Genomic DNA, 12565 nt, shown 5'->3' on the forward strand with positions numbered 1-12565 from the left:
GGGTTGTCAAAATAAGCTTAAAGTAACCGGCACCATGTAAGAGTGCTAATGACTCCCTGAAGAGCTAAGATAAGGGGAAATTCCTCAGTTAATGGGGTCCCTGAGAGCCTAGATAGGAATTCCTTAGATAAGGCCTAATGGAGGGTCAGAGGTCTTGAAAGTAGCCTATATTTTAGGAAAATGCAAAAGTAGCTTTTAGTAAAGTGCAAAGTAAGACTTTTTTTGACACTAATTGGTGATGGATAATGCCTAAATGATGTAGGTAGATGAAGGCAAAAATGGTATAAAAAGGCTTGTGTTTCTTTGTTCTGTACCCTTTTTTCCTTGAGACAGGAGGGTCCTTCCTATTGCTTATTCTCTCTGGCCACTGAGAATAAACGTCTTTTTCTACAGCAACTGGAACTCTCTTTGTCTCATTACCTCAAACCTTTGTCTGCCATTTCACTATTACAGTAAAATCAGAAATGTAATGGAAGAAATAATAGTGGGAAATTAAAGTGGGATAAAGCCAGGATCATGTCTCTCACTTTAGAGGCAAAGGAAGGCAATAATAAATGGATAGAAATGCTAAAATATGTGATAGCCCTAATACAAGCTACAATAGCCTGAGGATGGAGAGACAATATAAGAAGGAGTTTAGGAACTTGCTGGTTTTCTTGAGAATCAAGAAGGCTTATATTTCAAGCCTACAGAAAAAATAAAATAGATGCATCCAATCTCTGTGCGTGTGTGTGTGTGTATAAATATATGTGTGTGTGTGTGTATATATATATATATATATAGGTAAAGGTTTTCCCCTGACGTGAAGTCCAGTCATGTCCAACTCTGGGGGTTGGTGCTCATCTCCATTTCTAAACTGAAGAGCCGGGATTGTCCATAGACATCTCCAGGTCATGTGGCCGGCATGACTGCATGGAGCACTGTTACCTATGCTGTACCTATTCATCTACTCACATTTGCATGTTTTCGAACTGCTAGGTTGGCAGGAGCTAGGGCTAACCATGGGAACTCACCCCACTCTCCAGATTCGAACCACCAACCTTTCAGCCAGCAAGTTCAGCAGCTCAGTGGTTTAATCTGCTGCACCACCGCGGGCTCCAGATATACATACATGCATACATGTGTGTGTGTGTATATAGATATAAATATATATATACACACACACATACATATTATTAAATACAGTAGAGTCTCACTTATCCAACCTTCACTTATCCAAGGTTCTGTATTATCCAAGGCAGTCTGCCTTTTAGTAGTCATTGTTTTTGTAGTCAATGTTGCCATGTTTTGGTGCTAAATTCGTAAATACAGTAATTACTACATAACATTACTGTGTATTGAACTGCTTTTTCTGTCAATTTGTTGTAAAACATGATGTTTTGGGGCTTAATTTGTAAAATCATAATGTAATTTTATGTTTAATAGGCTTTTTTCTTAATCCCTCCTTTATTATCCAACATTTTTGCTTATCCAATGTTCTGCCGGCCCGTTTATCTTGGATAAGTGAGACTCTACTGTACAGGTGAAACTTCCCTTACGTATATGGTGACATTTTTTGCCGACAAGTGAGCGTTGCGGCACAGAAGCCGTCCGCTTTAACTGTTGCCATTGGATTCTGATCCACCAACAAATAGTTTATGCAAAAGTCTTCAGTTCTTGCAGGAATGGTTTGTAGAACTGGGTGAATCTCAGGTAGGCCCAGACTGAGACAGGTTCAGGTATCTTTAGCTGCTTTCGGGGAAATGTTTTCACATCACTGAGAAACCCTTTTTTTCTCCTCTTCCAGGGAGCGTCCTAAAACACGAGCACCAAGGCATGGTGCATTATCACCTCACCAATAAGAACCTCAGTTGGGCACAGGTAAGCCCTGCAAGGAAGCGTGAGCAAAAGCGGAGAGCTATGGATGTGGGTAACGGGGTGTCGTTCTGAAGAAGAGAAGGGTGAAGCAATACTTACTGTATATCCACAAGCATGTGGACAACTTCAACAGAAAGGAAGAAACCATGAAAATGAACAAAATCTGGCTACCAGTATTAAAAAAACTCAAAAATCAGAACAGTAAATAAAAAGCAATACTCTGAAAACAGAGGATTTCCAGACATGAATCAACCAAGGGCAGTTAACGACTCTAAACAAAGGATGCCCCAGAGGCAGGAAGAAGACAGCAGATAAGCTTTTCAATGCTAATTAAAGTGATTAACTACACAACATTCACACTGACCTCTCTCACCCTAGACTTTCCACAGATATATATTAACCTCTTTGCTTAGTTTTCTCCATACCTCACAACCTCTGAGGATGCCTGCCATAGATGTGGGCGAAACGTCAGGAGAGAATGCTTCTGGAACATGGCCACACAGCCCGAAAGACATACAACAACTTACTGTATATACTCGAAGATAAGCTGAATTTTTCAGCCCTTATTTATGAGCTGAAAAAGCCTCCCTCGGCTTATAATCGGGTCAACAGAGCCTGCAAGCTATTGCTTGCAATATGTGATCTGTTTCTCTCTTCTCCTCCCTTATCAGTGTGTTTTCTTTTGCAAAGCCTCCCTTGCTCTTAATCAAGGGAATGTTTTGAAAAGAGAAACACTCTTGCAAGTCAGGAAGAAGAAAAATATATATTCATTAATCTTATGAAAGCATTTTCCCCTGAAATATTTGTTAAACTCTCCTACGGATATATAGGCATTAACCCCGTGCAAGCTTTTGCCATCTCTATGTACCTTTATATGTGTATCTATCTATATACATTAATTTTATATATGAATTTTCCCCTCATATGTTTGCAGGTCTTTGCAAATCTTTTATACATATAGATCCATGTACCTGTGTATCTGTAGCCATACATATACATTATTTTTATATATGAATTTACCCTCATATGTTTGCAAGTCTCTGCAAATATCTATATAAAGAGAGATGTCTGGATAGATATGAAAATATTCCTACCTACCTATATATAGGGCTTGCAAATATTACAGGGGGGAAATGAACACACAAATATATATAGACATATCTAGATAGATATGAATATATATATAGGGCTTGCAAATATTGTAGGGGAAATGCACACACACACACACAGGGGGATTTGCAAACATTTCAGGGGAAAATGCATATGTGAAATTAGTATCTATAATTATAGATCTATATCTAGCTCTGCATTGTTTATATAAGCATTGAATGTTTGCTTGTTACTACGTTGGAAGCTGGCCTGAGTCTCCATGGGGAGATAGGGTGGGATCCAAATGAAGTTGTTGTTGTTGTTGTTGTTATTATTTTATTATGACACAGCAAACAAGATAGATATGCTGGATTTCATATCACAAAATCACAAGTCAAACACTTCCCAAGTGTCGAGGACTGTGTGATGTATTTTCGGATGATGCGCACAGATCCCAGTCGGGTGGCCTTTTGCAGTTGCCAGATCGTAATTTTGTCAATGCCTATTGTTTCCAAATGCCGGCTGAGATCTTTTGGCACGGCACCCAGTGTGCCCATCACCACCGGGACCACCTGCATTAGTTTCTGCCAGAGTCTTTGAAGTTCAATCTTGAGGTCCTGATAGCGGCTGAGTTTTTCTTGTTGTTTTTTGTCAATGCGACTGTCACCTGGGATGGCAACATCAATGATCCAAACCTTTTTCTTTTCCACAACTGTGATGTCTGGTGTGTTGTGATACCATATTTTTTTTGCTGCCCCTACTTTTCCACTTATAGAGCTAGTTTATTGTTTTTCTTTGAAATATGGTAAATATTCAAAAACATTTAAACTACTGATGCCTCGATTAATGACATTTTATTGGTATCTATTTTCATTTTGAAATTTACCCATAGCTGCTGCATTTCCCACCCTCGGCTTATACTCGAGTCAATAAGTTATCCCAGTTTTTTGTGGTAAAATTAGGTGCCTCGGCTTATATTCGAGTAGGCTTATGCTCAAGTATATAGTAGACATGTCCAAAAAATCATTTTGAATCGTATATCGGAATTATTTCGGATTGTTCTTGCTTTTTGATACGCATTCCGAGACATTCTCACAGCGCAACCAGCAATGTAATTCGAACCATTGTTGGCCCATTCTCTAATTGTCTCTTAATGTTTTGTTAATTCCCCCCCCCCCCCCAATTTTTTTTTAATATACTTTTAAAAATATTTTTTTTTAAATTTGTTTCTGCAACCTACCTAGAATGGGAGCTTAGCACAGCCTAACTTGGCTGCCGCTCCCCGGCCAATCAGAAGCTTCCACGATGGACGCAAAGGTGGGGGCTAGGGTTGATGAGGATCGCTCAAGAAATGAGGGCGGGAGAGCCCTGTAAAAGTCCCCCCCCCCGGTTCCTTTTTTTTTTGGCGATTGCACATGCGTGTCCGCCATTTTAGAAACATTTAGAATCATTACGAATTTTCGGAAATATCTGAAATTTTTGGGTGAAAAAATCGGAAATACTTTCTATATCGAAGTGCCAGCGTCCCCTACTTTAGAAACGAGAATTGATACATTTTTTTCATCGATCGGACATGCCTAGTATATACGGTATTTATCTCCTCGCAGCTGTTTTCAATCTGCTAGCTGGGCGGTGAGCTGGGCTGAAGGTCGGGCACTCTATCCTGCTTCAAACTACAAACCTTTCGACTGGCAAAATTTCTTGTAGCTGGTAATGTATTGTAACCTGCTGTGCTAAAGCCTGGCCTCTTCTTCTCCTCTCCTTCCTCCCAGGTGTTTGGAGCCCTGGAAAAAGCCAAAGAGAAGTACTGCGTGGAAGATTACTCCGTCAGCCAAATCTCCTTGGAGCAAGTCTTCATGAGCTTCACGCGCTTCCAGCACTACACAGAGGATCGAGGGAAATGAGCCGGGCGCAAGGGCTTCTCTCTCTCGCCACTGACTCAGCGGTTGGAACCCGCTGCCTATATATATAGTATACATAGAGACAGTAATTTATATCTCAACGACGTCTTCAACCATGCATCCGAGGGCCATGGCGCAAGGATGTGCCTGTTCGCATGTGCAAGGAGGAATGTCCTTCTCGAGGCATCCGACATCTTTCGCTCCGTTTTCACAGCGTCCTTTGCGTCCGCCGGATCGGTGTCGGTGTCATTGGTCTTCGCATGCTCCTTGTACGGGGCGCTGGCAACGCACACATCCGTACGGCTGCGACTCGCGTCTGTATGTGCAAAATCCCTGTGGCATATCCGTGTGAATGAATGCTGCCGTCCACTGTTCACTTCCAAGGAAACAAGGGAGAGGACCAAGAGGGTGCGGAACCAACCACGTCTCCCATTCTGGGTTGCATTGCTTCCAGGGCATTGGACGTTGGGCTAGGGATGCTGTCGGGTTCTCTTCTCCCAGTTGTGCTGTGGGTCAGTCTTCCACCAGAAAAAGCACCAAGACACACACTGGTAGATTCCAACAGGTTTTACTGCACAGAATACCAGAACTTTCTCTTAGGCCCATTTATATAGGGGCTCTCACATACCAGAGGGTAATTGAGGTTTTATGGATTATTAGGTTCCCTTCTCTCAGTTGTGCTGTGGGTCAGTCTTCCACCAGAAAAAGCACCAAGACACACGCTGGTAGATTCCAACAGGTTTTTTTGTACAGAATACCGGAACCTTCTCTTAGGCCCATTTATATAGGGGCTCTCACATACCAGAGGGTAATTGAGGTTTTATGGATTATTAGGTTCCCTTCTCTCAGTTGTGCTGTGAGTCAGTCTTCAACCAGAAAAAGCACCAAGACACACGCTGGTAGATTCCAACAGGTTTTTTTGTACAGAATACCGGAACCTTCTCTTAGGCCCATTTATATAGGGGCTCTCACATACCAGAGGGTAATTGAGGTTTTATGGATTATTAGGTTCCCTTCTCTCAGTTGTGCTGTGGGTCAGTCTTCCACCAGAAAAAGCACGAAGACACACGCTGGTAGATTCCAACAGGTTTTATTGTACAGAATACCGGAACCTTCTCTTTGGCCCATTTATATAGGGGCTCTCACATACCAGAGGGTAATTGAGGTTTTATGGCTGGCCCGTTTTATGGCTGGCATCTGTTCTTTGTCAGCCGACCAGAGATAATAATAATAATAATAAACTTTATTTATACCCCGCCACCATCTTCCCAACGGGGACTCGGGGCGGCTTACATGGGGCCATGCCCAGAATAATACAATATCACAGAATATAAATAGAACAACAAATCATAACACATTAAACAATACAATAAAAGATAATATACACTACATATACAGATGTCAAAGATTGGAGATCATGACCTGTTGAAATCTACCAGCGTGTGTCTTGGTGCTTTTTCTGGTGGAAGACTGACCCACAGCACAACTGGGAGAAGAGAACCTGACAATTTGTACAGAATACCAGAACCTTCTCTTTGGCCCATTTATATAGGGGCTCTCACATACCAGAGGGTGATTGAGGTTTTATGGCTGGCCCGTTTTATGGCTGGCATCTGTTCTTTGTCAGCTGACCGGAAATGTCAAAGATTGGAGATCATGACAGATGCCTCTTGCTATGGGGAGAGGCGGAATTGGCATTTCAGAGGGAACATTCTCTGCATCTGCGTATTTCTACGTCCATTTCCCTCTTCATTTAGTTCACTCGAGTTGCCATTCCAAAATAGCTGCCCAGGCTTCTCGAACTTCGCTCTCGCAAAAACTTTGAAGTTCAGCACCTCTGATTCCCAGACGGTATAAGTCCCTCCAAAAAAAAAGAACAAAGTTTAAGAGCTACTGTGTTGTCAAACTACTGGTTCGAAGGGTGTTGTTTATACGAGGGTTGAATGAAAAGTAATGCCTCCACCTTCGTTGCTTCGTTTTGGATGGGAATATTTTAATAAATCAAATGCAGAAATAATCCTTAGAATTACCTCACAACCTCTGAGGATGCCTGCCATAGATGTGGGCGAAACGTCAGGAGATAATACTTCTGGAACATGGACGTACAGCCCAGAAAACACACAACAACCCTGTGATCCCGGCCATGAAAGCCTTTGATAACACAATCCTTAGAATGTGCTCTTTAACGACCACTATTCACTTTTCCACATCATTACCAGACAATTGGATACATTTCTGCCATGTTTTCTGAAGGCATCACGGAAGAAGTCGACACTCTGTTTCCTCAACCAGCGTCTCGCAAGACCCATTGTGCACAGATCTTCTGATAGCCAAGCAAAGCAATAATGTGACCCACACGTTCTTGGGAAATGCCAATTATGCTTGAAATTTCTCTCTGAGTGATACGGCGGTCGTCTTGAATCAATCTGTCAACCTTTTGCTTGTGAAACTCGGTGGTTGCTGTCACAGGATGTCCACGCAAGCCAAATGTTCCCACCTCAACATCTTGAAACTTACTCGCCCAACGACACACAGGACTCACATCAACACAATCCCCATAAACAGCTGGCATTCTCGGATGAATCTCCTTTGGGGTGACACCTTCTGCCGTCAAGAATTCAATGACTGCACGTTGCTTAAGTCGCATTGACCGACCGTCTGCACAGGGTTCCATACTTCACACTTTAACAACACAACCGTTCCATGCTAAGGCTTCCCCGTCTGCGCAGGGTTCCATACTTCACACTTTAACAACACAACCGTTCCATGCTAAGGCTTCCCCGTCTGCGCAGGGTTCCATACTTTGCCCTTTAACAACACAACCGTTCAATGCTAAGGCTTCTCCGTCTACGCAGGGTTCCATACTTCGCCCTTTAACAACACAACCGTTCAGTGCTAAGGCTTCCCCGTCTGCGCAGGGTTCCATACTTCGCTCTTTAACAACACAGCCGTTCAATGCTAAGGCTTCCCCGTCTGCGCAGGGTTCCCTACTTTGTACTTTAACAACACAACTGTCCAATGCTAAGGCTTCTCCGTCTGCACAGGGTTCCATACTTCGCTCTTTAACAACACAACCGTTCAATGCTAAGGCTTCCCACCAAATGGGACTGTAGAGGAGAGTCTGCTGAACAAACCAGTACCTGCCGCAGACCAGGACTGCCATCTGTTGAGTTACGAAGGTGGAGGCATTACTTTTCATTCAACCCTCATAGCTTAGAGCATGCATGGGCCAACTTGGGCCCTTCCTCCAGGTGTTTTGGACTTCAACTCCCACAATTCGTGGCTCACCCACAGCCGCCAAGCAGCATACTGGGAACGATGGGAGTTGTAAGCGGGAGAACGAAGCTTGTTAAGCACCTTGATAAAGAGAAATCCATGCTCTACAAAGGGAAGGCGATCCATATCCCTCCACAGATGAATTAACTCCACAATTTCTCAACAACGACGTACCCAAGCTCCATGAAATATTCCTGGTTCGGTCACTAAGTATATAAAAGTAGTTGTTGCGGTAGAATAATCGATTCATTGTTTAACAGAAAGTGGTGATTCTCTACAGAATTAGAATATCCATCTTTCACGGTTAGCATTGCGCTGCAAAAAGTTTTCAGGGTCAAACCTGAGCAGCTTTCTGCAAAAGCCAAATATATAGGCTGAGTTTCCAGAAAGAAAAGACAAGAACTTTTCCTGTGGATGGTGTGTCGCGCCGTTTTGAGTCCCCAAATACTTAGAGGAGACTCCCTAAACCAATAGGGTTTTCCTCTGTGTCGGCTGTGCATCTAATACGTGGCTCCAGCGGGGACATCTGTCCATCAAAAGGGCATTTCTGTCTGTCTTGTTTGATGTGTTTTTAAGGAAGGAAGGCATTGAAATTTAGGAGACGTTTGGCCTATTTTAATAGGAATAACATGCTGAAGTTGTGCACCTCTGAGGCTTACTAGGATCTCAGAGCATTGGCTTGCTGCTGAGTTATGGGTTGCTCCAATCTGTCAATTTGCAACCTTTTTTGGTTCTAAAATGATCAGTGAGTATACTAAGGAAATGCACGGAGGAGTAGATTCAAGACCAGAAAAGGGCGAGGAGGATGCTTCATGTTATCATTGAATTGTGATGAATGTGGCTGCCCTTGGGAGTGATGACGCCTTTCATCGGAAGATAAACAAACCCATGGTCACTCATCCAGGGCCATTGCTCCCCAAGGCTATTTTCAACCTCCATAAAACGGACCACTGCTTTCGTCTGCTTGCATTCTTAGAAGTAACCCAACTATGCACCTCCTAATGGTTCTTCTTCAAGTCCTTCCCTCCAGTGAGGAGCCAGGCATTATTTCCTGGTTGGGTCTTCTTGCGGCTCCGTCATCTCCTGCTGCCTTGTTATTAGCAATGCTTCTTAAGGCCCATTTAACCTCACTCCTCAGAATGTCTTGTTCGAATTCACTCACAACATCGTCAAAGCTATCGTCTATATTATTATCCTTCCTATACAGCTCTTCTGTATAGTCTTGTCACCTTCTCTTCAGCTGCGATCCCGGCGTCTCCTGCTGCCTTATTAGCAATGCTTCTTAAGGCCCATTTAACCTCACTCCTCAGGATGTTTGGTTCTAATTCACTCACCACACCGTCAAAACTATCCTCTATATTATTATCCTTCCTATACAGATCTTCTGTATAGTCTTGCAACCTTCTCTTGATCTCTTCAGCTGAGATCCCGTCATCTCCTGCTGCCTTATTAGCAATGCTTCTTAAGGCCCATTTAACCTCATTCCTCAGGATGTCTGGTTCTAATTCACTCACCACACCGTCAAAGCTATCCTCTATATTATTATCCTTCCTATACAGATCTTCTGTATAGTCTTGCCACCTTCTCTTGATCTCTTCAGCTTTTTCTCTTCAGTTGGGATCCCGTCGTTTCCTACTGCCTTGTTATTAGCAATGCTTCTTAAGGCCCATTCATCCTCACTCCTCAGGATATCTGCTTCTAATTCACTCACCACACCGTCAAAGCTATATTATTATCCTTCCTATACAGATCTTCTGTATTGTCTTGCCACCTTCTCTTGGTCTCTTCAGCTTTTTCTCTTCAGCTGGGATCCCAGTGTCTCCTACTGCCTTGTTATTAGCAATGCATCTTAAGGCCCATTCAACCTCACTCCTCAGGATGTCTGATTCTAATTCACTCACCATCTTCTAATTCTCGCCACCTTTTCTTGATCTCTTCAGCTTCTGTTAGGTCCTGGCCATCTTTGCTTTTGATCATTTCTATAGAGAACATTAATTAATGGCTGTTCCTTCCATCAACTTTTTGCTTTGTCTTCCTTTCCCAGCTGTGTCTGTTGCGATCGTCACATTCCGTCCAGTTGAGTCGGGACCGCATTCCATTAATTTATTTGGAGAGGTTTATCAGAAGGTTCTCCTTGAAACAAAACTCTCTCATTTTGGGGTCTGACTTCCCTCATGTCCTGCTGACCTGGAAACCTTGCACATTGTTTCAAAGCAGTGACATTGCCTTGTTAGCCCTTTCCATCCATAGAAGCCTACTTAGCCCTTGGTGGAAATCCCAGCCCGAAAAATGGCCTCTTTTCGGAGACAACGGCCAGTTGCAATTCATGGCTCCACCTCTTGCAGCGTTTCATTTGACGCACATCCTATGGCGGGAGGGAGCTTTTTCCTCCATCCTTTGCTTTACTATATATTTTTAAAAGGACTAGCTGTGCCCGACTACGTGTTGCTGTGGCTTATGGGAATGCTTTGTTGGCCAGGTGGAATAGCAGTGAATAGCCTTGCAGCCTCAAAAGCCTGAACCCTGGCTGTACCCTGGTGCCATTGTGGCTGAGGAGGTTGCTAGGAGACAAAGTGGGCAGGGCCTAAAGGGGGTAGCGCCTACCCTTCTGACCAGCAACCAGGGTTGAAAACAGCTCTTCCTCGTTCTCTAATTTGGACTTTATTTTCCAGGTTTTTATTGTTTGAAAGACATAGATTGGATGACTATGTCTTTTGTGGCCAAATTTGGCGTGATTTGGCTCATTGGTTTTGTTGTTTACTCAGTCCTACAAACGAATATTGCATTTTTATATACGAGGGTTATCCAGAAAATAGATTGCGTTTTGGAATTAAAAATGAACGAAGTATAGGAGAAAACATTTACCATATGCAGTTGAAAACCACACCCAAATACCACTTCTCAACATAGTCGCCATTCAAATCTAGGCACTTACCATAGTGATGAATGAGCTTGGCAACTCCTTCCCCACAAAACTCTGCCACTTGCGTCCTCAACCAGCCGGCAACACAGCGTTTTGCCACACCCAAATACCACTTCTCAACATAGTCGCCATTCAAATCTAGGCACTTACCATAGTGATGAATGAGCTTGGCAACTCCTTCCCCACCAAACTCTGCCGCTTGTGTCCTCAACCAGCCGGTCACCCCTTCCTGAAGCTGTGCATCGTCGCCAAAATGCTGCGTTGAGGACGCAAGTGGCAGAGTTTGGTGGGGAAGGAGTTGCCAAACTCATTCATCACTATGATAAGTGCCTAGATTTGAATGGCGACTATGCTAGGCATTCATCATAGCGATGAATGAGCTTGGCAACTCCTTCCCCACCAAACTCTGCCGCTTGTGTCCTCAACCAGCCGGTCCCCTCTTTCCGCAGCTGCGCATCGTCGCCAAAACACTGCGTTGAGGACGCAAGTGGCAGAGTTTGGTGGGGGAGGAGTTGCCAAGCTCATTTCCTTACCCGTCTATTGCTATCAGTGATTTTTAAACTTCCAGGGATTTCTTAATACCCTGTTAATGCAGAAAGTGAGGCTTCGATGGACCCTTCCCTCCCATGCATCTGCTCTCAGGTGCAATGTTTTATGTCCAGGATAGAGACCGTGGTCCAGATCCTTCACGGCTTCAAACATCATGTGGATTTCTGCTCTTGCATTACGTTTCCACTGAACAACCCCTGGAATGGATGCTACGTGTTTGTATGAGTAGTATTTGTACATTAAGTGAAGGTTGATGTGCAACGGACGTGTGCCATCACACTGCACGTAGAACCATTGTCGGCTGGATACAACCACGATTTGCCCATGTCATCAACAAGGTGCTAGCCCTGGTGGCAAACTGCAACTCCCAGCATCCAGCTGTGCTGGCAAGGGCTGATGGGATTTGCAGTCCAATGACATCTGGAGAGGCCTTTGGTCCATCCCTGGTCCGTACTGCTTGGAGTGTCCCAAATGTGTAAATGGTTGGCATTATTATTATGTTTGTACTTTTTGTTCCTTTGCTTATACCACATACCGTCCTCTTGCACAAACCACTGCTGTTTTGCACAGTCTGAGTGTATCTCTGTGTATGTTTGTATGTATGGATCCTGTGTGTGTTCGGACATTTCTCTGCACCAACACTTTGCCCCAGACAGGATTATGTAGCGACTCTTTTCATTCGATGAGCAGAAGCAAAACGCTCGTCTTTGCAAAGGTCTTGTAATCTACAAGCCCCTGTGTGATTTCTGCCCCGTATTTCACTTCCAAGTTTTGTTCCTGTTTTATGGGGAAGAGGTTTGTGTTTGTGTGTTTTGAAAGACTAGGATAACGCAGGCTGCGGGCCAAGGGCTCGTCCGTGTCTGAGACCAATACGTTGGTGCGCCCGTCCACTCTTTGGTGGCTCATGTACTGCATTGGCTGTTGTGGTTACATTCCGCCCCATCTCGAAAAAATAAATTGAATTTTCAAA

The 12565-nt window shown here is 43.7% G+C and overlaps 1 protein-coding gene across 1 annotated transcript in view; it reads left to right on the top strand.

Moving 5' to 3' along the window:
- Window positions 1–12565, top strand: part of abca3 (ATP binding cassette subfamily A member 3) — a 100124-nt gene extending 87559 nt beyond the window's left edge. Inside the window, exons 30-31 of the mRNA XM_062964712.1 lie at window positions 1787–1860; window positions 4719–12565. Coding sequence (XP_062820782.1) covers window positions 1787–1860; window positions 4719–4850 — 206 coding nt within the window. The 3' untranslated portion in view covers window positions 4851–12565. The remainder of the gene's footprint in view (window positions 1–1786; window positions 1861–4718) is intronic.

This window comes from Anolis carolinensis, unplaced genomic scaffold (genome assembly GCF_035594765.1).
Source record: "Anolis carolinensis isolate JA03-04 unplaced genomic scaffold, rAnoCar3.1.pri scaffold_13, whole genome shotgun sequence".
Taxonomy (NCBI): Eukaryota; Metazoa; Chordata; class Lepidosauria; order Squamata; family Dactyloidae; genus Anolis; species Anolis carolinensis.